The 25,369-nt window shown below is 64.8% G+C and overlaps 2 protein-coding genes across 3 annotated transcripts in view; one reads left to right on the top strand and one right to left on the bottom strand.

The window, feature by feature from the left end:
• Window positions 1-19,379, top strand: part of MYH11 (myosin heavy chain 11) — a 67,478-nt gene extending 48,099 nt beyond the window's left edge. Inside the window, 19 exon segments of the mRNA XM_056130866.1 lie at window positions 583-706; window positions 905-1,076; window positions 3,269-3,481; window positions 4,165-4,309; window positions 5,965-6,171; window positions 7,294-7,398; window positions 7,500-7,652; window positions 7,835-8,083; window positions 9,261-9,473; window positions 9,807-10,019; window positions 10,151-10,312; window positions 11,085-11,213; window positions 11,401-11,489; window positions 11,701-11,803; window positions 11,805-11,825; window positions 12,021-12,229; window positions 13,023-13,131; window positions 13,835-14,007; window positions 19,246-19,379. Of these exon segments, the coding sequence (XP_055986841.1) occupies window positions 583-706; window positions 905-1,076; window positions 3,269-3,481; window positions 4,165-4,309; window positions 5,965-6,171; window positions 7,294-7,398; window positions 7,500-7,652; window positions 7,835-8,083; window positions 9,261-9,473; window positions 9,807-10,019; window positions 10,151-10,312; window positions 11,085-11,213; window positions 11,401-11,489; window positions 11,701-11,803; window positions 11,805-11,825; window positions 12,021-12,229; window positions 13,023-13,131; window positions 13,835-14,007; window positions 19,246-19,378 (2,922 nt within the window). The 3' untranslated portion in view covers window position 19,379.
• Window positions 7,732-25,369, bottom strand: part of NDE1 (nudE neurodevelopment protein 1) — a 35,201-nt gene continuing 17,563 nt past the window's right edge. Inside the window, exons 7-9 of one of the 2 annotated variants that reach the window (XM_056130869.1) lie at window positions 24,400-24,491; window positions 22,533-22,684; window positions 7,732-7,969 (exon numbers count right to left, since the gene is read on the bottom strand). In XM_056130869.1, coding sequence (XP_055986844.1) covers window positions 7,960-7,969; window positions 22,533-22,684; window positions 24,400-24,491 — 254 coding nt within the window. In that variant the 3' untranslated portion in view covers window positions 7,732-7,959. Of the gene's footprint in view, window positions 7,970-21,326; window positions 21,424-22,532; window positions 22,685-24,399; window positions 24,492-25,369 lie in introns of those variants that run through there. The other variant, XM_056130868.1, reaches the window with a different exon arrangement.

Below are 25,369 nucleotides of genomic sequence, written 5' to 3'. Positions count from 1 at the left end.
TGACCAGGGCATGAGTCGGTCACCCTCAAGGGCTGGGGGCGGGCCCCTCGGGGCTACGGCTCTAGGGAGACGGCAGCTAGGATCTTCCGACTAGTCGCCACCTGCTCCCCCGGGGGATCCGGGCTCCGAAGCAGATGGTCCCCGGTGTGAGAGCAGAACTCAAGCGGGTCGGGGCAGGGGCTTCCAGCCAGGCTGCCTGGAGGAGGTGGCCTTGACGTGGAAACCTCAAAGCGTGCAAAGCGGCTGGACGGAGAGGTTCCACGTCCCAGGCAGATGCAGAGGAGCTGGGGTGGGAAGCGCTGTGTATGATTGGGGAGGGGGAGGAGGGTCCCGTTGGCTGGGACAGGCAGCCCAGCTGGCCAACTTGGGGAGGTTCTTGTTCAAAAACGCCTCCTTTCGGGGAGGGGGGCTGGTCCTGGGGACCACCGGGGCGACGCCTGGAAGTGCCAGTGGAGCCAGGAGGTGCCCTGCTCCCGCCCAAGGGAGTCCCCTGCCTTTGAGAATGTTGGCCGGGGTGGGGGCGACGGATGGACGGACGGACGAAGAGCCACCCACGTTTCCTCCTCCGTCCTCCCCCCACAGGAGCGGAAGCTCCTCGAAGAGCGCATCAGCGACCTGACGACGAACCTGGCGGAGGAGGAGGAGAAAGCCAAGAACCTGACCAAGCTGAAGAACAAGCACGAGTCCATGATCTCGGAGCTGGAAGGTGAAGCCCCGTGGGCGGAGGAGAGCCGGGGTCTGGGGCTTCTCGGAAACGAGATGCAAACTCCCCCTCACTCCCCCATGCAGCCCGTCCACACCCTCCCCACAGGGAGCCGTGGGGGGCCCTGGCAGGGTGAGGGGCCCCTGGGTGGGCGGGCGGGCGGGCGGGACGCCCCCCCTGACAAGCCCGGCCGTGCCCTAGTGCGGCTGAAGAAGGAGGAGAAGGGCCGGCAGGAGCTGGAGAAGCTGAAGCGGAAGCTGGAGGGGGAGGCCAGCGACTTCCACGAGCAGATCCAGGACCTGCAGGCGCAGATCGAGGAGCTCAAGATGCAGCTGGCCAAGAAGGAGGAGGAGCTGCAGGCGGCGCTGGCCAGGTAGCCGGGCCGGCCGCCCTGGGTGTCCCCGCCTGCAGGCCAGGGAGCCAGGCCTCGGGGCCAGCCCGCCACCCCTCGCCCGCTGGGCTCCTGAAGTCTCAGACCCCCGGGGACTGCCCGGACACAGAGGTCAGGTCTCCTGGGCACCCCTGGGTGCTGCTTGTCCCCGCAGAACCACCCCCTCCCCTCAGCCCCTTCTCTCTGCCCCCAGGTCCCACCCTGCCCCGGCTACCCGCAGTGGCGGTTCAGTCTGTCTGTGCCCCCGTGAGCATCTCAGATACTCCTCGGGAGGCTGGACCCACCCCCCGCCCCAAGCCCCTCCTTGCCAATCTCCTCCCAAGTCTGTTTTTCATTTATTTATTTATTTTTGCTTTTCGGTCACGCCCGGCTATGCTCAGGGGTTATTCCTGGCTCTGTGCTAAGGAATCACTCCTGGCGGTGCTTGGGAGACCCTGTGGGATGCTGGGAATCGAACCCGGGTTGGCCATGTGCAGGGCAAACCGCTCCAGCCCCTCGCCTGTTTTTCAAATTAAGGTCTTCTGTTTTGGGTTTTTTTTTTTCTTTTTGGGTCACACCTGGCGATGTACAGGGGTCACTCCTGGCGGTGCTCAGGGGACCATATGGGATGCTGGGAATCGAACCCGGGTCAGCCGTGTGCAAGTTAAACGCCCTAACCACTGTGCTATCTCTCCAGCCTGTTTTGGGGGTTTTGTTGTTTGTTTTTCTTTTGGAGCTGGGCATGGAACTCAGGGCCTCGCACTTGCAAGCGCCCAGCTGCTGAGGGCTTCTCCTTAGCACGGACCCACACCCACCACGGACACGTGGCCCACCAGGCCTGGGGAAGCCCCTTCCCTCGGGGTTCCTCTTTCCTGGCTCTCAGTGGGGTTGTGACAGCAGCCCCACCTGCTGCCCTGGCGGGCCGCGGGCCGATGGGGCCCGGCTGTGCAGCCGATGCTGTCCCCGAGGGGGCTGAGACCGTGTCTGCCTCCCAGCGTGAGGCAGACAGATCTTTCCCTGCTGGCTGGTGCCAAAGGGCAGTGCCAAGGATCACCCCAAACCCTGAATCACACACTGGGCCCGCTCAGAGAAACGCGGCTGCCTTGGGGGCAAGGGAAGGTCGTCCCGACGCTGACGCCTACCCCGTCTGGCCGACCGCAGGCGACTTTGGCCCTCTGGTTGCCCTGCGGCTTGTCCTGCCCGCCTGTGCTTCCTTTCCGTCCAGCGTGCCCAGACCAGCAGCTGGGTCAGCAACGGTGACAGCAGGCACAGGGCGCCCCCATCCCGCAGGCCCTTGCCGCTCGTGGCCTGCGCTGTCCAGCCCCCTCCCGAGCGCCTGGCCAGGCGCCCCGCACCCAGTGGGCGCTTGGCCACTTGATAGCAGAAAGGACAAGAGCGCTTGTGAAGGAACTTCCTGCTAGTTTTTTGCTCTTTTGGGGGGGGGCGGTCACACCTGGCAATGCACAGGGGCTCCTCCTGGCTCTGCACTCAGGAGTTACTCCTGGTGGTGCTCGGCGGGGGGACCCTATGGGATGCTGGGAATCGAACCCGGGTCGGCCGCGTGCAAGGCAAACGCCCTCCCTGCTGTGCTATTGCTCCAGCCCCTGGAATTTCCTGCTATTTCACAGCAAAATCATGGACGCTTCTTAGCAGCTCCACTCTGCTTCGGGGAAAAAATGATACTGGCACAATTAAAAAAGAAAAAGAGACACAAATGGTCACACACACGTGCACGCGCGCGAGCACACACCTTTTTCTTTTCTTTTTTTTTTTTTTTTTGCAAAAAAGATTTGGTATAAAATCTGCGATAGAATGAAATTCAGTGTCTGATGCTCAGAAAGCATCTCTCAAGCCCCCGCTGAGAACTGGCCGTCCTGATGGTCTGGTGCTTTCCATTCACGCACACAGATACACACACTGACACACACGTGCAGAGCTGGACACATCCACGCACAGGCACACAGGCGCCCACATACCTGTGGACAATAGGCATGCATGACACATCGGTGGAGGTACACGCAACACGTGTGCACAACTCCCCTCGTGGGGTAGGTGCCAGGGGTCGGGCAGAGCAGGGAGGGGCTCGCCGTGTCTCAGGCGGGAGGAGGGACGAGGGGTCCCGGAAGACCACTTCTGTCCATGAGAGAACGGACACCCCTTCTCCCCCGGGCCCTGATGCCGCCTGTCCCCGGCAGGCTGGATGACGAAATCGCGCAGAAGAACAACGCCCTCAAGAAGATCCGGGAGCTGGAGGGGCACATCTCGGACCTCCAGGAGGACCTGGACTCGGAGCGGGCGGCCAGGAACAAGGCCGAGAAGCAGAAGCGGGACCTGGGCGAGGAGCTGGAGGCGCTGAAGACGGAGCTGGAGGACACGCTGGACAGCACGGCCACCCAGCAGGAGCTGAGGTGAGGCGGCCTGCCCCCGCCAGCACGATTCTACGTTTTGTCCTCACGATGGCTGGCGCCCACACACTTGAGGGGTGCCGTCACCGGGGAACGCGCCCTTTGTCGTCCTGCCCGGCACCCAAACTCTGTCCGTGGCTGGGCTTGCACGAGGGCATTTGGGCAGGAGCCATCCAACTCTCCTCACGCCGCCCAGGCCGGTGCTCAACATCCCCCTCCCGCCCCAACAGGATTCCTCGACCCCTTTTCCGGTCACAAGCGTAGGACGCGCTTAAATATGTCTTGATGAGAGCAAAGCAGATGCCTGAAACTCAGGCCCCCCACCGTTAATATCTGGGGGGGTCCCTTCCTGTGTTTTTTGGGGGGTGGTCAGTCCCCAGGGTTCTCAAGGGCACGTTCCAGGGGTGGGGTTTTGAATTCAGGCACCACGATTCACGGCACTGTCAAGAGGAATGGCCCAGAAATACCAAGTTACAGTATCAGTATCCAGAAACTTCGAGTTCACCTTTGTTTTTTCTGGACACACCCAGTGATGCTGGGGTTGGGGGAACCACTTGGTGTTGGAGGGGGTGGTTGGAATTCAGGGTTTGGAACGTGCCTCGTCCCCCAGCCCGAGACGTACTTAAGAAAACATTCATGCGCTTGATCCTGCCTGTCTGACGCCCACCCCTTGCTCTCGGGCCCAGGGCCAAGAGGGAGCAGGAGGTGACGGTGCTGAAGAAAGCGCTGGACGAGGAGACGCGGTCGCACGAGGCGCAGGTGCAGGAGATGCGGCAGAAACACACGCAGGCGGTGGAGGAGCTCACGGAGCAGCTGGAGCAGTTCAAGCGGGTGAGCGGCGGGCAGGGACCCCTGGGTGGGACCTACAGGGCAGGGAGGCTGGGAGGGAACCCTAGGGCTGGGGCCTGCGGGGGCGGGCGGTGACCACAGGGATGGGGCCTGCGGGGGGGGGGGGGGGGGGAGTGACCCCCGGGGTGGAACTGGGACACCCCCTGAGGCTGGGTCCCAGCCAGAGGTTGGGACCCCCGAAGGCTGTGCCCGAGGCCGCTAGTGGCAGCCCAGGAGGAAGAACCCGCCCCAGAGCCTCCAGCTGCTCTTGTCAGGCAAAGGGATGGAGTTGAGGTCTGATCCCTAGGGTACCATTTGCTGGTTCTTTTTTTTTCTTTTTGGGTCACACCCGGCGATGCTCAGGGGTTCCTCCTGGCTCATGCACTCAGGAATGACTCCTGGCGGTGCTTGGGGGACCCTATGGGATGCCGGGAATCGAACCTGAGACGGCCGCGTGCAAGGCAAATGCCCTCCCCGCTGGACTATCGCTCCAGCCTGCATTTGCCGGTTCTGAGCGTCTCACTCACTGACTCAGGACAGATGTGTCCACTTCAGTGACCCCCACAGCCCTGTCCTTTTTATCGACCTCCACGGTCCTGACTGACATTGGCTCTCTATTTAATTTTGGTTTTGGGTCACCCCGGTGATGCTCAGGGGATCCTCCTGGCTCTGCGCTCAGGAATCACTCCTGGTGGTGCTCAGGGGACCCTATGGGATGCCGGGATCGAACCCGGGTCAGACACAGGCAAGGCAGACGCCCTCCCTGCTGCACCCTGGTTCTCTAAAAAGAGCTGCGACTCACCCAGAGAGATGGGACAGCAGGGTGAAGTCTCTGCCAGACACGCCCCAGGCTTGACACTCCACAGGGTCCTCCTGAGCACCAGCAGGAGTGACCTGAGTGCAGAGTGAGGGTAAGCACTGAGCACTGCCGGGCGTGGCCCCAAACTCTCCCATCGCCCCCCCCAAAAAATCAAATAAAAAGAAATGCTCATGGAGACAGTCCCAGAGGTAAGGCCCGATTCATCCCTGGGCAGCGCCCGGTTCCCCAAGCACCACTGAGCACCTCCTGAGTACAGTGCAGGGGGTAGCCCCACACTCAGCCCCCAAAACTCAAAAGAAAGAGGAACTGGTGGGCTGGAGAGCTAGTACCAGTAGGGAGGGTGCGTGCCTTGCACACAGCCGGCCGGGAGGAAGCCCTGAGCCCCAGCGGATGTGGCCCCACAGACACAGAGATGCTGGCGGTGGCCGAGGGGAGGCCACGGGCTGAGCCCAGGTGTGCCCACGGAAGGCCCAGGTTCATCCTGGCCCCGTGTGCCACCCAGAGCCCCATCAGAGCCACCCTCGGCCCCCGCTGGGGGTGGCCCGAATCCAGGGAAACAAAGAGAGAAGCCGGGCAGATCTGGGAGATTCGTTCGATGTTGGCGACTCCGTTTCTTGGGTTTCCCATAGGCCCAGGGGGACACGCCGGTAGCCCGAGGGGGGTCACCTGTCACCTCCTGGGCACCAAGGCTGAGAGCGTCCCTGTCCTGCGCGCCCGTGGGGTGTTGGAGGGGCCACAGGGGAGAGCGGCCCCCAGGCGTCCGCCCTGGCGGGGAGAGGGGACGCCTCCACCACAGCAGCCTGACGCCGCCTCCCGACCCCCCGCCCCGCTCTGCCAGGCCAAGGCGAACCTGGACAAGAACAAACAGACGCTGGAGAAGGAGAAGGCGGACCTGGCGAGCGAGCTGCGGTCGCTGGGCCAGGCCAAGCAGGAGGTGGAGCACAAGAGGAAGAAGCTGGAGACGCAGCTGCAGGAGCTGCAGTCCAAGTGCAGCGATGGGGAGCGGGTCCGGGCCGAGCTGGACGACAGGGTGCACAGGCTGCAGGTGAGGCTCGTGCCAAGGCCCTGGGGTCCGCGGGCTGCAAATGAGGCTCGTGCCAAGGCCCTGGGGTCCGTGGGCTGCAAATGAGGCTCGTGCCAAGGCCCTGGGGTCTGCGGCTACAGATGAGGCTCGTGCCAAGGCCCTGGGGTCTGCGGCTACAGATGAGGCTCGTGCCAAGGCCCTGGGGTCCGTGGGCTGCAAATGAGGCTCGTGCCAAGGCCCTGGGGTCCGCAGGCTGCAGGTGAGGCTTGTGCCAGGGCCCTGGGTTGCATAGGTTGCAGGTGAGGCTCGTGCCAAGGGCCTGAGTTTCATAGATTGCAGGTGAGGCTTGTGCCAAGGCCCTGGGGTCCAGGGCGCTGCGGTGGGGCTGCGGCTGGGACTCTGCCGTGCACACACAGTTCCGTCCTGTGGATGCCAGTGCGTCGCAGCTCTCAGGGCTGAGCCCCGTGTCCATGCTGGTCTAACTGTCCCTGAGATGTGGTCATGGCCAGGACACGCTGAACGTGTCTGAGCCGGCGGCGGGGGTGGTGGTGGTGACCCTGCTGGCCGGACTCGGGCTGTCCAGGAGCAGAGCAGCCCCCGCCTCCTCACGGGTCTCTGCTTGTGAAGGGGACGAGGCCGCTGGCGGCGGGCAGGTCACTTTAGGCGGGAAGAGTGGGTGGCGGCAGCCCTGGTCGTGTCCACTTTCCCACCATCGCTGTCCCTCTTTGGTTCCGTCCATCGGGGCAGGTGAAAGGGCAGGCGAGGGCCAAGCCCAGGCGCCCTGGACGGTGCCTGTCTGGCTGGAGGGGGCGGGTGAGTCCCAGGCCCCTGGCTCTGGGCTCTCTGTGGCTCCGTCTCCGTCCACTGTGGCGGTGACCACCACAGCCCCTTCCAGAGGGTCCAGAGCCCAGCGATGGCGCCGCCACGAGGGAGGCCAGGAGGGTCTCTGAAGCAGGGGCCACAGGCTGCCGGCTGGACGCTTCCCTGGGGGCCCGAGAGCGCGGCCCCTCGGGCTCCACGCCTTGTGGTGTCTCTTGGGCCGGGGACGCCCCCTCGTGGGGAAAAGGCTCCGGCGCCTCCTCCTCCGTGGGGAGAAGTGCGTTGAGGGCCCCACTCACCAGGGCCGTCCCCCCTGCCCCCCAGGGCGAGGTGGAGAGCGTCACGGGCATGCTGAGTGAGGCCGAGGGCAAGGCCATCAAGCTGGCCAAGGACGTGTCATCGCTCAGCTCCCAGCTCCAGGACACGCAGGTGGGTGTCCGGGCGGGCGCGGGTGACCCGGGTGGGCGGCCGCCTTCCCTGGGGCTGACCCTCACCCCCCCCGCCCCGGAACCTGCCCGTCCCTCGTCCAGGAGCTGCTTCAGGAGGAGACGCGGCAGAAGCTGAACGTGTCCACCAAGCTGCGGCAGCTGGAGGACGAGCGGAACAGCCTGCAGGAGCAGCTGGACGAGGAGACGGAGGCCAAGCAGAACCTGGAGCGCCACGTGTCCAGCCTCAACATGCAGGTGCCGGCGGGTGGGGGGCGGCCCCTCCCCCCCACCCCCGGGCCCGGCCACCGCGTCTCTCCCCCACCCTCCAAGCTGCCCACCCCGGGCGGTGCGTGTCGGGCCGGTCTCGGTCTCTGTGCGGTGCGGGACCCCGGCGTGTTGCCGCAGCGCTCACCGCAGCCCGGGCACCGCCCTTTCAGCTCTCCGACTCCAAGAAGAAACTGCAGGACTTCGCCCTCACCGTGGAGTCCCTGGAGGAGGGCAAGAAGCGCTTCCAGAAGGAGATCGAGGGCCTCACGCAGCAGTACGAGGAGAAGGCGGCCGCTTACGACAAACTGGAAAAGACCAAGAACAGGCTTCAGCAGGAGCTGGACGACCTGCTCGTGGACTTGGACAACCAGCGCCAACTGGTGTCCAACCTGGAGAAGAAGCAGAAGAAGTTCGATCAGGTGCAGGGGAGCGGGCAGTCGGGGGAGACACTCGGGGCCTGGGTGGGAGCCTGGCCGCAAGCCGCCCCCATTCTCCGCCCTGAGAGGAGATTCAACGTGGGCGGGTTCTGGGCTGTCAAACCGTCCCCTTAAAGTCTCCCTCAAGGGCTGGAGCGATAGCACAGCGGGGAGGGCATTTGCCTTGCACGCGGCCGACCTGGGTTCGATTCCCAGCATCCCATGGGGTCCCCCGAGCATCGCCAGGAGTAATTCCCAGGAGTAATTCCTGAGTGCAGAGCCAGGAGTAACCCCTGTGCATCACCGGGTGTGACCCAAAAAGAAAAAAGAAAGAAAGAAAGAAAGAAAGAAAGAAAGAAAGAAAGAAAGATTAAGAAATAGAAAGCTGGGGCTGGAGAGATAGTACAGCAGGTAGAGCGTCTGCCTTGCACGCGGCCGACCCGGGTTCGATTCCCAGCATCCCATATGGTCCCCTGAGCACCGCCAGGAGTAACTCCTGAGTGCAGAGTCAGGAGTAATCCCTGTGCATCACCGGGTGTGACCCAAAAAGCGAAAAAAGAAAGAAAGAAAGATAGATTAAGAAATAGAAAGATGGGGCTGGAGAGATAGTACAGCAGGTAGGGCGTTTGCCTTGCTTGTGGCTGACCCGGGTTCGATTCCCAACATCCCATATGGTCCCCTGAGCACCGCCAGGAGTAACTCCTGAGTGCAGAGCCAGGAGGAACCCCTGTGCATCGCCGGGTGGGACCCAAAAAGAAAAAAAAGAAAAAAAACCCATCAAATCATCAAATCAACCCTTTCGGGTAAGTTAGCACAGTAAGGATGATGCTGGCCTTGTCTGTGACCAGCCCCGGTTCGATCCCCAGCACCTCACAGACCTGGCTGGAGGGACCCCTGCCAGGGCAGGGCCAAGGAGAAGGAGGAAGCCCTGAGCACCGCCAGGCGGGGCCCTAAACAAACCAGTTTAAAAAATCCTACTCTTCCCCTTCCTATTTCTCAGTCTTGAAAGCATTTGGTGGGTGTCTGTGAGCCTGGTGCCCCCCACCCCCTTATGAATATCCGGCCACATGGTATTGAAGAATCCTGTCAGCTCTTTGTGGTGGCGGGGGGGGGGGGGGTTGCAAAAAAAATACATAAAGCAGGTGCAGGCCGACCGCTCACTCCTGCTTCCCGTTGGCAGCTGCTGGCCGAGGAGAAGAACATCTCTTCCAAATACGCTGATGAGAGGGACCGGGCCGAGGCGGAGGCCCGGGAGAAGGAGACCAAGGCGCTGTCCCTGGCGCGGGCCCTCGAGGAAACCCTGGAGGCCAAGGAGGAGCTGGAGCGAGCCAACAAGATGCTGCGGGCCGAGATGGAGGACCTGGTCAGCTCCAAGGACGATGTGGGCAAGAACGTAAGTCGCGGGCTGGAGCGACAGCACAGCGGGGAGGGTGTTTGTCTGGCAGGCAGCCAACCCGGGTTCGATTCCCAGCGTCCCATAGGGTCCCCCGAGCACAGCCAGGAATAATTCCTGAGTGCATGAGCCAGGAGGAACCCCTGTGCATCGCCGGGTGTGACCCAAAAAGCAAATAAAATTAAAATAGATATGTAATTAAAACAATAATAAAAGGATTGTAAGTGGTCCTGGGCTGGCGCTGCCCGACCCTCCCTGTCCTGGGCAGGAGACGGGCGGGGGTCTGAGCTGCCCCCCACCCCGCCTCGTGGCCCCTGCCCCTCTCCCCGCCAGGTCCACGAGCTGGAGAAGTCCAAGCGGGCACTGGAGGCCCAGATGGAGGAGATGAAGACGCAGCTGGAGGAGCTGGAGGACGAGCTGCAGGCCACGGAGGACGCCAAGCTGCGCCTGGAGGTCAACATGCAGGCGCTCAAGGGCCAGTTTGAGCGCGACCTGCAGGCGCGGGAGGAGCAGAACGAGGAGAAGCGGCGGCAGATGCAGCGGCAGGTGAGCTGGGCGCGGGGGTCCGGACGCGGTGGGGGGCCAGGGCCCGCGGGGTGCGGGTGGGGCTGCCTGGCGGCTCGCCTCCCACCCCGCGGGGGTCTGCGTCCCCACCCCACCTCTCGCCTGCCCCTCAGCTCCACGAGTACGAGACGGAACTGGAGGACGAGCGGAAGCAGCGGGCACTGGCGGCGGCGGCCAAGAAGAAGCTGGAAGGGGACCTGAAGGACCTGGAGCTGCAGGCGGACTCGGCCGTCAAGGGCCGCGAGGAGGCCATCAAGCAGCTTCGGAAGCTGCAGGTGGGTGCGGGGCCTCCGGGGGCCCCACGGCGAGGACAGCAAAACCCAGCGCCAAGGAACTGCAGGGGGCCGGAGCCGGCAGTGTCCTGCTCGGCCGGAAGCCCCCCGGGCTTGACCCCTGCCCGCACACACTACAGGTGTGGCCCCAGAACCAAACTGCAGGGGTGGGGGCAGTGCGGGGTGAGGGCTCGGGGGTTCGCCCAGCAGACACACGCCCACACGCTGATCAGACCCAGTTTCCACCCAGGGATGGAGCAGCCCCTCCGCTGATTGTGCACGGGGATCCAGAAGTCTGTGTGTGTGTGTGCGTGCGTGTGTGTGTGTCGGGGTAATGGGGCCCAGTGTGTGTGTGCGTGTATGTGTGTGCGTGTGTGGGGGTAATGGGGCCCAGTGTGTGTGTGCGCGTGCACATATGCACATATGAGGGAACGGGGGCCATGTGTATATATGCGTATATATATATTGTGTGTGTATGTATATGTGTGTGTGTGTGTGTGTGTGTGTGTTGGGAGGATGGGGGCCCAGTATGTGTGTATGTGTGTGCATGTTGGGGTCTGGGGCCGTGTGAGTCTGTGTGTGCATGTGTCGGGGGAATGGGTCGGGGTGTGCGTGTGTGTACGTATCAGGGGAACGGGACCCAGCGTGTGTATGTGCACATGTGTTGGGGATGGAGCCCCGTGTAGGCACGTGCACTTGTGAGGCAGGGCCGTGTGTGCGCGTGTGTTCGTGTCGGGGGGTGAGGCCGTCTAAACCGCCCCCTGGGGCCCCGCAGGCCCAGATGAAGGACTTCCAGAGGGAGCTGGAGGATGCCCGTGCGTCCCGCGAGGAGGTCTTTGCCACGGCCAAGGAGAACGAGAAGAAAGCCAAGAGCCTGGAGGCCGAGCTCATGCAGCTGCAGGAGGTGCGGCTGCGTCCCGCTGCGGGGGGGAGGGGTGCCCGCCAGCCCACCCCCCAGCGGCCCCGGGTGCCAGGGAGGGAGACGCGCGGCCTGCTCTGGCGGCCGGCCCCGCGGCGCGTGTCCCCGAGCTCGGAGACGCACCAGGACCTGCCCGGGTCCCAGCGGGTGCCCTGTCCTCCCCTCCCCGCAGGACCTGGCGGCGGCTGAGCGGGCTCGCAAGCAGGCGGACCTGGAGAAGGACGAGCTGGCCGAGGAGCTGGCCAGCAGCGTGTCCGGGAGGTGCGAGCAAGCCTGAGCCCCCCAAGCCCGGGCGGGCAGGGTCTGGGGCAGGGTCTCACCCGCCCACGGGGGCCGGGCAGGGGTCGAGAGTTTCTCTCAGGCCCTGGGCCTCAGGAGAAGGAGCCGGTCCTCCTCCCCATGCCCTCCTCCGGGGAGGATGGGGGTGCCCCGAGCCCGCCTGCATCTGCCCTTCCTCCCGGCCCCCCGCCAGGAACACGCTGCAGGACGACAAGCGGCGGCTGGAGGCCCGGATCGCGCAGCTGGAGGAGGAGCTGGAGGAGGAGCAGAGCAACACGGAGGCCCTGAGCGAGCGGGGCGCGCAAGGCCTCCCAGCAGGTGCGGCGAGGGGGGCGGCGGAGGGCAGCTCGGGCGACGCCACTGAGCGCCAGCTGTCGGGGGTGGGGGGCCCGGGGTCCTCGGAGGAGCCCCAGGAAGGAGCGGGGAGGGGGGTTCAGGGCTGCAGGAGCGATGGGGGGCGACCGGAGCCGCAGCTCCCCCGCCCAGCCCCTGCCTGCCCCACCCCTCCCGCAGGCCGAGCAACTCAGCGGCGAGCTGGCCACGGAGCGCAGCGCGGCGCAGAAGAACGAGAGCGCCCGGCAGCAGCTGGAGCGGCAGAACAAGGAGCTCCGGGGCAAGCTGCAGGAGATGGAGGGCGCCGTCAGGTCCAAGTTCAAGACCACCATCGCCTCGCTGGAGGCCAAGGTGGCGCAGCTGGAGGAGCAGCTGGACCAGGAGGCCAGGTGCGGACGGGGGTGGGGGGCCCCCGGACAGCCAGCTGGGGAGCCAGGGCCGGGGCACCCAGATACAGCAGGGTTGGGGGACCCCCTCCCACGCCCCGGCAAGGACCTGGGAGAAACCGTCTCTAACCCGGGTGAGCACGGACAAGGCGGCCTCTTGGCTGCGCTGCGGGGACACGGCTGGTCCTCAGCCGCCCCAGGACAGCTGTGGAGGCGCGTGTGCGGAAGTGCCTTCATCACCTTCATCACAGGCAGACGGGGTGGGGATGGTCTCCAATCGGGGCCCAGGGGCCAGAGCGATAGCACAGCGGGAGGGCGTCTGCCTGGCACGCAGCCGACCCGGGTTTGGTCCCAGCATCCCCTAGGGTCCCCTGAGGAGCGCCCACAAGTCACTCCTGAGTGCATGAGCCAGGAGGAGCCCCTGAGCATCGCTGGGTGTGATCCAGAATGCAAAAAAATAATTAAAAAATAATAAAGAAATCAGGGCCCTAGGGTCACCCCATCCTTTACAATCCCACCATGTCTGATTTCACGGTTCCCGGGACCCTCACCCCACCCGCCCGGGGGCCTGTGTGTGGCCCGTGAGCTGCTGACCCCGTGGCCACTCCCTGCCCCGCCGCTGCTGACCTGACCTGCCTCGTCCACGGCCCGTTGGGGGACTCTGGGATGAGAGCCTGTGGGTGCCAGGGGTCAGCGGGGCGGGGGAAGGGAGGCTCAGTGTTCCCCTCCCGGGGCCAGGCGCCCTTGCCCTGACCCTCGGACGCACGGGAATCAGCCCTGCTCCTCCCCCCACCAGAGAGAAGCAGGCCGTGGCCAAGGCGCTGAAGCAGAAGGACAAGAAGCTGAAGGAGGTGATGCTGCAGGTGGAGGACGAGCGCAAGGCGGCTGAGCAGTACAAGGAGCAGGTGCGGCCCCGCGGCGCCCACCTCCCTCACCCCCCCGCCGCCCCCCGCCGTCAGCCCCTCACCCCACCGTCACCCGCCGTCCGCCCATCAGCCTCACCGTCACCTCCACCATCACCGCCAACACCCCCACTATCAGCCCATTGGCCCCTCCATCCGCCCCACCAACACCCACCATCACCCCACCAACACCCACCATCACCCCACCAACACCCACCATCACCCCACCAACACCCACCAACAGCCCCACCAACACCCACCATCACCCCACCAACACCCACCAACAGCCCCACCAACACCCACCATCACCCCACCAACACCCACCATCACCCCACCAACACCCACCATCACCCCACCAACACCCACCAACAGCCCCACCATCACCCCACCAACACCCACTATCACCCCACCAACACCCACCATCACCCCACCAACACCCACCAACAGCCCCACCAACACCCACCATCAGCCCCACCAACACCCCATCAGCCCCATCGCCCCAGTCACCTCCACCATCACCCACTAACACCCCCACCATCAGCCCATCGGCCCCTGCATCCGCCCCACCGACACCACCGTCACCCCCACCACCACCCCGTCAGCCCCTCGCCCCAGTCACCTCCACCATCGCCCGCCACCACCATCACCCTCATCACCCCCATCTCCCCCCGCCCCTCGTTGGCCCCCCCCTCCGCCGTCCCCTCAGGCCGAGAAAGGGAACGTGCGGGTGAAGCAGCTGAAGCGGCAGCTGGAGGAGGCGGAGGAGGAGTCTCAGCGCATCAACGCCAACCGCCGGAAGCTGCAGCGCGAGCTGGACGAGGCCACCGAGAGCAACGAGGCCATGGGCCGCGAGGTGACCGCGCTCAAGAGCAAGCTCAGGTGGGCCGCGCGGCCGGGTCCCGACCCCCCCGGCCCTGCTCCTGCCAGGCCCCGGCCCCCCAACTGCTCTTCCCGGGCGTCTCGGGGGGGCGAGGCCAGCACCCACAGCTGCCCGCCAGGGCCCCGCGCAGCCGCTTCTCTCCCAGCCCCGACTCCGGGCCGGGGCCCCCAGCTCCCCAGGCCTCACTCGGCCGCCCGCACCCTCCGGGTCTGAGCGCCGGGTTGCCCCGGGGGCGGCCAGCCCTGTCTCCTGACGCGTCCTCCTCCCCTGCCGACGCCCACTGCCCTCTGCTGGACCCTCGGGGCCCCCACCGCCATGGAAGCCGCCAGCCAGGCTGGAGGGGGCGTGGGGGTGACTGTGACCCCGCAGAGCCCCACTGCATGGCATGCCGACCTGCGCCAGCGAGTGGGGGGGAGGGGGCTCACCCCGGAATTCCCACCCAGTCTCCCAGCCCAGCCCAAGGTCTCGCGTCCTGCTCACCCCAACCCGGAACCCTGACCGGCCCGAGAGCACACAGCTGACCCAGGCTCAATCCCGGCGCCCCGCAGGGTCCCCCACACATCACCAGGAGTGATCCCTGAGCACCTCCGAGTGTGATCCACCCCTGAACAAAACCAAAACAAAACCCCAACCTGACCCCTACGGCGGGGAGGACCAGCTCCCCTTTCCCTTCCTGTGTGTGCTTACATGCACGTGTCATGGGCACAGTGGCCTCGGCCTGGGCTGGGCCCTCCCTCCGACCGGCCCTGGCAGCCTCTGCCGTTTGCTCCAGAAACTCCGCTGGCCACTGCCCGCCTCTCTCCCGCCTCCCCCTGCAGTCCTCCCGCTCCTCCTCCTCCACCTCCTCCTCGCCCCCGCCCGGACAACCTGGGCGCCCCCTCCCCGGCCCCAGAGCCGCGGCAGGAGACCTCCACCTGGGTTCTCACACATCCCGCCCCTTCCTGGGACTCGCGACCCGCCATACGGGGCCCCCAGCCCCACGTCCTTCCCCCAGCCCCTTCCTGCCAGCGCCCCCCAGCTCGGCGAGCGGAAGGTGCTTCCTGCACTCGGGGCCCCCGACACGGGGTGCGTCCCCCGCTCAGTGCCAGCCCCCAAGCACCCCAAGCACGGCCACTGTCCAAGTACCCCAAGGCACTCCTGTGGCCAGAGGGTCCCACTGTCCCTCTGCGTTAGGGCTCGGCTCCCCCAGGGTTCCTGCTCACCCCAGTGCCAGAGCGCAGGTCTCGCTCACATGGTCAGTACCACGAGGCCCACGGCCCTCCGGCCGCCGCCGCCTGCTTTCTCCTGCCCACTCGGCCCGGCACGTCCGGCCTCACCCTCACCGCTCGGACTTGAGCCGCCTTCTCTCCTGCACACACGCACACCAGCCGTGAGCCCCGAGGCCTGCCTTGTCATTCACCTCTGATGTCTGGGATGGAGCAGGCGGGCAGGGGCGCCTCTGCCCTTCAGGCTGGGGGCAGTGTCCCCCACCCTGTCTTCTCACCCCACGCCCGGGCTCTGGCCTCTTCCTGCCTGTCCTGGTGCAAACCCGCCGTTCTCGGCCATCAACGGGGAGCCCTGCCCAGGCCCACCTGCAAACAGGGGCTCCCCGTCTCCCGGCAAGCCCCACCCCGGCCAGACGGAGGGGGAAGGAGGTAGCTGGAGTTTGGTGGCACCTGGGAAGTGGCAGGAAAGCACCAAGGGGCACCCAGAGACTCCCAGGGGGGTGAGGGCCGGGGAGGGGTCCCGCCAGCCGGGCGGGTCACCTCAGCTCCTATCTGCGCTCAGAGGGGAGAACCTGTCCGGGGTCCTGGGCCTGGCTGGGGATGGGGCAGGTCCTGGGCAGGAGCTGGTCTTACAGCAGAGCCCCTGGGACATGGTCTGCCCCCTCCTCAGAGGCTGGGTGGGTGGTGGGGAGACCAGCACCCCCCTTCTGGCCGTCTGCACCCCCTCCGCGACTGAGAATGAGGGTTTTGCAGCACAGTGTCCCGGAGGTTCTGCTTCCTGGGACTGACGCGAACAGCCTGCCCTCCGTGCCGAGGTGCTGTGTGCGTGGTGCGTGTGGGTGTGTATGTGTGTGTGCATGTGTGCATGTGTGCCTGTGTATTGTGGCTGTGGATGTGTGCTTACATGTATGTGCCTGTTGTGTGTGTGCGTGTGTTTTGCGTGTATGTGTGCATACACGGGTAGTCCATGCGCATGGATGTGTGTGAGCGTGTGCGTGTGCATGCATGGGTGTGTGTGTGTATACATGTATGTACATGTACGTATACTGCATGTGTATGCGTTTGCATGTGTGTGTGCACAGGATCTGGGCTTCGGCCCTTTCTGCCCTTTCTAAATCTGCACAACCCAAAGCCAGGCCCTGGGCTGTGTGTGGGTCTTGGCGGCTGCTCCTGCCTCTCACGGTCCAGAGCACTGTGGAACGAGCGTGACAGAGACCCCAGCCCCAGACCCACAAGAACCCATCACTGGCCGCACAGGCAGGAAGGAAGCGGCCAGGCCAGGCATGGAGCCACTGGGGGTCTCTCCCGAGGGTCCTGCTGACCCAGGAGAGGGTCGAGGGCAGGACAGGAGGGCTGTCCCCCCACCCCCAAGCCCTCTCTGGCACGGAAGTCGGCTCTCTCGTTGCAAAGACGGGTGCCAGCTCTCTGCGGGCGCCTGGCCCCGTTCCTGGCACCTCACTGTGGGCCCATCCCCCTGAACCTCTCACCTTCACTGAGGAGGGCGCCGCGGCGTCGTGGTGACGGCCGGGGGCTTCTCTCTCTGTTTCAGGGGCCCCCTCCCCCAGGAAGCGTCGGAGTGACCACAGGTACCCGCGTGTTGCTTGGGCTCCGTGTGTGTGTGCTGGCGCTCGCTCTCCTCTCCTCCCGGGCCCAGGACCGATCCCCGGGGTCCCTTCCACACCTGAGGGCGTGGAGCGCTCAGCCCGCAGGAGCCGGGGCCACGCCAGGCCCACGCCAGGCCCACGCCAGGCCCACTCTCCTCCTTCCCCGCTTTGCCTCTGAACCTCCCGGAAGTTTCCCAGGCTGCACCCGGGCGAGCGGCTGGAGCGTTCTCACCTGCGTGTGTGGGCAGCGCTGTGGCCGGCTGGAGCACTGGCCGGCTGGAGCACCTCGGGACGGGGTGTTGGGGGGCTTCGGAGTGAGCGGCCGGCACAGCGCAGCCTAGCTGGCTGCCCCCAGGGCCTCACCCCCTATGCTCTCACCAGGAGCTAAAGCGGGCGCTGGGTGCGGGGCGGCCAGCCAGGGCTCAGGGCACTGCCCGCACCCCGGTGGGTGGCTCACGGGCACGCCCGGCTCTGAGGACGCGGGCGGAGGCCTCCTGCCCCCCGGCACGGGGACCACGCGCTTCTCCTGGGCGAAGGAGGCGGCCTCGCTCCTCCTCCCCGTCCTCCCCTTCCTCCTCGTCCTCCGGAAACCAGCCCAGGCTGGAATCCAAGGTCTCTTCTGGAGAACGTCGGCTTTGCTGGTGCTGCTCAAATCCGTGGCGCTGGGCCAGGCCTCAGCAGGCATCTGGAGCCTCTGGACAAACCCAGGGTGGCGGGGACCCTCCTAACAGCATCTGGGGGCGAGCCAGGCACAGGGGCTCGCTGGAGGGTCGTGGAACATCCGAGACACAAACAGTGTCTCGGGACCTGAATCCCCGACTCTCCCCCAACTCTCGGGACCTGCACCCAAGCCCATCTAGTAAGCAGATACGCTCTTGCAGCCGGGAGACGGCCCCGAGGGCGGGGTCCCTGCACTGTCCACTTGGGTCCCCCAGCGTCCATCCTCCGGCCCCCCTGGGGCTGCTGCGGGCACCCTGCCAGGTGTGACCCCTCCAAACAATACCCAAAAGAACCGAACAATGCAGTGAGGGCTTCCAGCTCGGGTTAGGCCCCGTAGCCCTGCCCCCCGAGACCTCACGGGGACCAGAGGGGCGGAAGGACGCTGGAGGGCCAGGGCGAGCCACACAGCTGCCCCCGCCCCCAGCCCCCCACAGGCACCCGTCCTGCCCCTGGGCTGTGTGGAATACAGCCCCTTGGGAAACGGGGTGACGAAGGAGACGTCAGGTCCCTGGCAGAGAGGGTCACGGGAAGGGCGCTGGGGGCCTAGAAACTCCTATCGGATGCCCGCGAAGTAAGCTTGGGCTCCTCCACTGGGGAGGTCACCAACTTGAAGTATTTCCTCCTGACTGCTGCCCCGGGTTGCGGCAGAGCCCACCTGCCTGGAACTCACTCCCCTGTGAGGTGACCGGGCGTCCGTCCTGCGGCCTCCCTGGAGGGCGAGTGGACCGGGTCCCTCACTTCCTTCCCTCCCGCTTGCCAGGGGTCGGGGTCCTGCGTGCCTGTGAGTGAACGTTCCTCTGAGCAGCCCAGTGGCGGGCAGGGTGGCACACACACCTCGCGTACAAGGGCCTGTGTGTGACCTTGGCATGCCACCTCACACCCCGGGCACGGCAGGGCTCACCCGGACGGCCAGTGCCACCCGGTGTGGAGGAGGGGTCAGTCAGGGTGGAGACAAAGGGCCTGGAACCTGGTCATCGGGTCTGAGTTCATTTCTTCCCCATGCACCCCGGAGCACTCGGGGCGAGTGGGTGCAGCCCCTCGGAGCAGGGGTGCGAGTCTGTCCTTGAGACAGAATGCCCGCGTCCTCCTGTCACGCCTGCAGCCACCTCGTCCCTCGCCAAGCTGCCACCTTTCACCAACCGAAAAACTAAAACCTGGGGCTGGAGCGATAGTACAGCTGGGAGGGTGTTTGCCTCGCACACGGCCAACCCGGGTTCGATTCCCAGCATCCCAGAGGGTCCCCCAAGCACTGCCAGGAGTAACTCCTGAGTGCAGAGCCAGGAGGAACCCCTGAGCACCACTGGGTGTGACCCAAAAAGAAAAAAAACTAAAACCTTTCCCCGCGTCCCCCTCGAAGGCCACGGGGGCTGGTCTTGCCTGTCCACCCGCCCCATGGGCCTATGAAGCACGGGGACCAGTTGTGACCACAGGACTTTGTCCATCTTGCCAAAGAAATCAGAGAGGAACAGACCCTGTGGGTCAGCAGAGGACCCAGCCAGACCTTTGTCTCACGGGGCCCGGGGGACCAAACCCCCGTCCTGACACACAGGGCGCATTGGTCAGCCGGCTGCTCTGGCCACCCTTCCCCGCTCATCCCAGCCGGGGCAGCCTGACTGTCCCCCCACCTGTGGTCCTGCCTTACAAGAGTGACCCCCACCCCCACCTGGCCTCCGTGCTCAGGAAACCCGTTTTTCCTTCTAACCCACAGACGCGGTAATGAGCCCAGCCTGGTGCCCTCGAGGAGGTCAGGGGGCCGTCGGGTCATCGAGAACGCGGACGGCTCGGACGAGGAGCTGGACGGCCGGGACTCGGACTTCAACGGCACCAAAGCCAGCGAGTAGTCTGGCCGCCCAGAACCTCTCAGCCACCCCCCCACCACCACCACTGAACTCCAAAGCTCACCGACACCCCCTCCCCGACTCCAGGGAACACCGCCCCGTGAAGGGGGTGACTGTCTGCGTTTTGAAGGATGTGCCAAGTGAGAAAACCAAAAAAAGCCCAGACCCACCCCAGAAGGGGCCACGCTGCCCTCCCGTGCCCCCCTCCCCCACTCTACCGCACCCCCGTGACCGCGAGCTGTGAAGAGACACCGCCATTTCACCAGCAACTTAGTTTACATGAGAGGGGCTCCCGGGGGGAGCCCCCCACCCCCTGGCCATCCCCCGTCCTGCCAACTTGATTCCTCTGCCTTCCCGAGTGCCCCCGTCCTGGTCCCACACCCCAGACACACACCCTTCGCCCAGTGCCTTCGGGCCGGCAGGCAGGGCACCCGGGGAGGGAGGCACAGGAACGCACCAGGGCACCATCACCAATAAACACTCCCGAGTCAGCAGAAGCGGCTTCGTGTGTTTTCTAGCACATTCCGGGGGGGAGGAGGGGCGCCCAAGGCCCGGGGACTCCCTGAGCACCACCACCAGGCAGTCCCCAAAGCACAGTCACCTCCAACCCGAAACAAAGGTGCCATCTCCCTGGGGGCGTTCGCCTGGCCTGCAGCATGGCCAGGGCCCATCCCTGACACCACGCTGGGTCCCCTAAGCACCCCGCTGGGGTCCACATCCCCGAACCCAGTCCCGGTAGAAGCCACCCAGTGGGATGCTCAGAGACATAGGCTGGGCCCTCCTGAGCCCTGCAGGACCCTCTTGGCCCCTCACATCCTCCAATGACACCGGTGACTCTCACACTCCACCCCACCAACCCACGCGTGGACCCCAGCCTTGGCGAGGAGGCACCACCCCGCAGGGCCTGGCACACTAAGAGACCCCGGGGGCTTTTCCGTACCACCCGTGGGAGCCAAAGCAGAGACACACACGCGCCTCCCCCCAACATGTGGCCACGTGGAGTGACCAGTCATACCACCAGCTCGCCGGAAGGCGTGGCTCTGGATTTTATTGTTTTTAGAAAAATAAAGAGACGTTCTGGACTGGGGGAGGGTTCTGACAGCACGCAGCTGGGCCAGGAGCGGGGTGCTGGGGCTGCTTGTGGTGGTGCTCGGGGAGCACTCGAGGACTCTCCTGTCAGCCAGGGGTTCCGTGGCGGCCATCTCCAGAGGGCTGGGAGGTGTGGGACGGCAGGGCCGTCCCTGGGAGGTGGCGGGTCCAGAGGCGCAAGACGCCAGTTCCCGAGACGCCGGTTCCCATAAGTGCCTGCGAGCACGGGGTCCATTCCCCACCTTGGGGTTTGCATCTCGGGGGGCCCCCGACGAAGGTCCTGTTCCTGGGGTCCAACGGCACTGGTCCCACCAGTCCCCTGGCATGCGGCGTTTCCTCTGACCTGGCTCTGAAGTCCCAACCCGCCAGCCACTCCCGGGAGCACTTGAGACAGGCAGCCTCAGACCCTCGCACCCAGTGAGACGAGGGCATCTGGGACCCTGAGCACTGCTTAGGAGACCAGAAGCGTGAACCATCCGGGGTGTGGCGGGGGCACTCGCTGTCTCCCCGTGTGCCCATCCTGATGGGCGTCCCTGGGTGGATTCTGCTCCTGGTAGAGGAAGAGGCTTCGGGGCAAGGCAGGGGCTACGATGGGCTCAGGGCACACGTTTAAGGCATCTCTGGGCACTTTTGAAACCCTCCCGGGGGGATCCCTGAGGACGCAGGGCCGGTTTCGTGGTGCTGGGGGACCCACTTCATGGCATGGCCCACCGGGGTGCAAGTCTGGGCTGGGTGTGTTTAGCGAGTGCGACCGGGCCAACTTCAAACCCCCTCCGCCGGCCCCACCCCTGCCCAGCACCACCCGGCTCGGGACGGGGGCAGAGGCACCCCCACCCGCACACACCCAGGGCTTTCCGCGCTCCTAAAGCAACATCTTGACCACACCCGGGGCTGGCGTTGCCGGCGAAGGGGAGGCGAGGTGCGTAGGCAGCTTCCCGAACTCCATGCGGTTCCCCGACCTTCAGACAGAGCAAAGCAAGTTAAGCGCACATGAGGCTGGAGCGATAGCACAGCGGGGAGGGCGTTGGCCTTGCACGCGGCCGACCCGGGTTCGATTCCCAGCATCCCATAGGGTCCCCCGAGCACCGCCAGGGGTGATTCCTGAGTGCAGAGCCAGGAGGAACCCCTGGGCATCGCCGGGTGGGACCCAAAAAGCGAAAAAAAAGTTAAGCGCATGTGACGGCGGAGGCTGTGAACACTGCCGGGGGGGGGGGGGGGGGGAGGGCGCCCCAAGTCACAGGCGGGAAATCGAGGGGTTGGGAGCTGCGTGCCGCTTTGGGGCTCAATGTTCTCTCCTGTGAAGTGAAGAACAGGACACGGGCTGTCTCGCCGCCACTGTCACCGACCAGGCCAGAGCCTCGCTGCAAACCTCCACAGGCACGTCATCTTCCCCCGTCTTCCTCTCCCATCAGCCCCCCAGCCCTGAGCCCCGACTTATGTGCAGACGCAGGGTCCAGGAAGACAGCGACACCGCCTAGAATGCTCCTGAACCCGGAGCCAAGCCCCTGGTGCTGCCACAAGGGAAGGAAGGAAGGCGGCGGGGGGGAGACTCGACTCGTGGCCCTTATTTCATTTGGGGGCCACTCCCGGCGGTGCTCAGGGCTGACTCCTGGCTCAGCACGCAGGGATTACTCCTGGTGATGCTCGGAGGGGCTGGCCGGGATACCACACGGGGATCGAACCCAGCTCAGCTAAGCGCAAGGCACATGCCCTCCCCACCGTCCTAGCTCTCCAACCTCGCGGCATTTTTTTTTTTTTGCAGTGCTGGGTAGTGAACCCGGGCCCTCACATACACATGGCCAGTTCCCTACCGGGCTCAGCCCCAAGACTTCATTTGCTTAAATCCGGTGTCACGGGGCAGTCGAGCAGTGCTCGGAGCTCGAGTCCCCAAGCATGTGAGCGGGACAGAACCCTGGTGCCACAGGGCCCGAGGAGGCAGGACACCCGCTGCCCCAACCCGAGGACTCGTACCCAAGCGAGGGGCGATGGAGGAAGCCTCATCCCGAGAGGCTCCCACGGGAGTAGGGGGATTCCCCCGAGCCTGGGAGGAACAGTGAGAGGTACTGACCCTTTGTCGCCTAAGGGCACGCTGGCACTGCCCGGTCGCCGGTCACTGTCCCTGGATTTGCCTGCCCGCCCCGAGGCGGGGCTGCTGCCAGCTCGGTTAGGGGATTGGTCGTATACGAAGTTGCGGCAGGAGGCGAGTTTGGACTCCAGCGCCTAGAGAGGGAGAGAGAGGGAGAGAGGGAGAGAGAAGGGGAGGCGAGGTGTCACACACACACACACACACACACACACACACACACACACACACACACTTCGTGCCAAAATATAGAGACACAGACACAGATACAGACATACACAGAGAGAGAGAGGTTTTGCGATTCCTGGGAGACCAGGGTCGTGTCTGGTCATGTCACCAGGCAAACACTGAGCTGAGTGTGGGGACAGGGGAGCGGGTCTCACAGGGCCTGGACGTGACACTCAGGGGCTTCCCAGGAAATCGCTGCCCGGAACACAGAAAACAAAGCTTCAGCTCTGCCCTGAGGAAGAGGAAACCCACTTCCGCAAGCATCCCCCCACCCCAGCCCTCCTCACTAAAGACCTGCTGTGGTTTGGACAAGGGCTTTGACTGGCTGCCAGCGAGCCCTGCAGAAACCCAAGGGGTACTGAGATGAACACCCAGGTCCCCGACACACAGACACAGACACAGACGCACACACACACACACACACACACACGCACTTTGTGCTAAAATACAGAGACCCAACAGCACAGTAGATCATAGTCCCTAAGTTAAAATCCCTTTGAAGTGAAAGGCTTCCTGTTCTTTTCCCAACTGAGTAGGAAACCTGGTGAGTGGAGGCCGGGGGACAAAGGCCGAGAGGAGGAACGAGCTTCTCTCCCACGCCAGGTCTGCACTCACGCTCCTGCCACGCGGACTCACGTGTGCCAAGCACGTGTGCGTCCTTCCTCACGTCATTGGGGTGCTCGGTGTGGAACCCAGTCCCTCACACACGCAACATGCGTGCTCGGTCCCTGAGCCTGAGCCTGGTCCCCAGGCATCGCTGGAGCTGTTTAACTTCTGGCTGGAGGGCTGGTACGGAGGCTGATGGAATGCTCGGTCCCCGGCACCCCGCATGATCCCCTGGGCACTGCCGGCGGTGACCCGTGAGCACAGAGCGAGGGTTAGGCCGGATGCCCTTCACAGGGTGTAGCCCAAAACTGTCACTGTCACTGTCCGCCTGTTGTTCATCTATTTCTCGAGTGGGCCCAGTAACGTCTCCATTGTGAGACTTGTTACTGTGTTTGGCCTATCGAATACATCACAGAGAGCTGGCCAGGCCCCAAACAACAACAATTATTTTTTAATGTGTTTGTTTTTTCAGAACATGAAAGTGACTCCTGGCTGAGTGCTCAGGCCACCACACAGTTCCAGGGACCAAACCCAGGCTTCCCAGCCCTTCCTTGGAGCTGCCTCTCTAGACCCAGTTCCTAAAAGGCAAAGAATAAACATGGGCTTGAGCCTTACGCATCGTCTCTGTAATTAACAGGAAACCTGTTTGGTCAAGTTGTTGACCGCAGCTTTTCAAAACCTTCTAAAACTGTTTGGGGACGGTGGGCGGGGGGGGGGGGGGGGACAAGGAGGGAAATGAGGAGTTTTATAAACAGTCCTTGGGACTAGAGAGCCCCTCGGAATCTCCCCAGGTGCTAAGGAAAACGAGCAGGAGAGAGGAGCCCGGAGTCCTGGGGAGGGTGCGATTGGGAGCTGGGGGTGCCTGTCACCCCAGAGCCCACCCACGGGTGCTCTGACAACCCGGGTACGAGCTCAGCCCAAACCCTGCTCTCAGGGACAGGAAGTGGCCAGGCCCACCTGCTCAGAGGGGCCGGGGAGAAGCCACCCACGGGCCCGGCAAGGGGGGGTCCAGTCTCACCCCTACTTTCCGCAACAGATCCCCCACGATGTTGAGCGCCGATATTCGAGCCGCAGGAGTCAGGGGCGTGCCGCTGGCCGAGTCCTCCAGCCCTGGTGATGGAGGAAGTGCTCGTCAGGGCGCCCCGCACCCCTGGGCCTCGGGTACCACCGCACCCCAGGGGAGGCCACGGGGGTCAGGGCTGTGCGGGCAAGGCCACCAGAGACGGGCGACGGCGAAGTCTCAGCAGGGTGAGGCTTAAACCAGGGAGAGGGGCTGGAGCGGCAGCACAGCGGGGAGGGCGTTTGCCTGACACGCGGCCGACCTGGGTTCGATCCCCAGCACCGCCAGGAGTAATCCCTGAGTGCAGAGCCAGGAGGAACCCCTGAGCATCACTGGGTGTGACCCAAAAAGAAAAAAATAAAAACCAGTGCAGAAGCCGGGGGACAGGGATAAGGGGGACACAGGAGCCCTCGAGCCCAGCCCCTGGGGGTCTGGGTCTCGGCTCTGCCATTCCCCATCTGGGGTTCCAGGCACCGGGCTTCTCCCCCCGCCAGTGTCCCCTGGGCCAGCACCCAGGGCGGGGACCCACGTTTAGAAGGGCCAAGGCGGGAAGCAGAGGAGGGGCCGGGAGCACCAGGGACTCTCGAGGATTCAGAGGACCCCCGGAGTCTCCCTTGGCCACCAGCCAGCAGGGGACGGGGGGCCTGGCCGTGTATGTTTCTACCCATACGCCGCCCACATGTCCCTCCCTCCCTCCCTCGTGATGAACCCCCCAGGGCTAGGCGGAACCTAGTCCACTTCCTGCCCCACTTCCCTCAACTCCACATGGGAGAGACTTCCTGTCTTAAGGGTGCCTTGCATGCGGATGTCAGGGGCTGGAGCGAGAGCACAGTGGGTAGGGTGTTTGCCTGGCACGCGGCCGACCCGGGTTCAATCCCCAGCATCCCATAGGGTCCCCTGAGCACCGCCAGGGATAATTCCTGAGTGC

Source organism: Sorex fumeus, unplaced genomic scaffold, assembly GCF_029834395.1.
Source record: "Sorex fumeus unplaced genomic scaffold, SorFum_2.1 ptg000082l, whole genome shotgun sequence".
Classification (NCBI taxonomy): Eukaryota; Metazoa; Chordata; class Mammalia; order Eulipotyphla; family Soricidae; genus Sorex; species Sorex fumeus.
The sequence above is the reverse complement of the archived record's forward strand: the minus strand, read 5'-3'. Positions and strand labels throughout refer to the sequence as shown.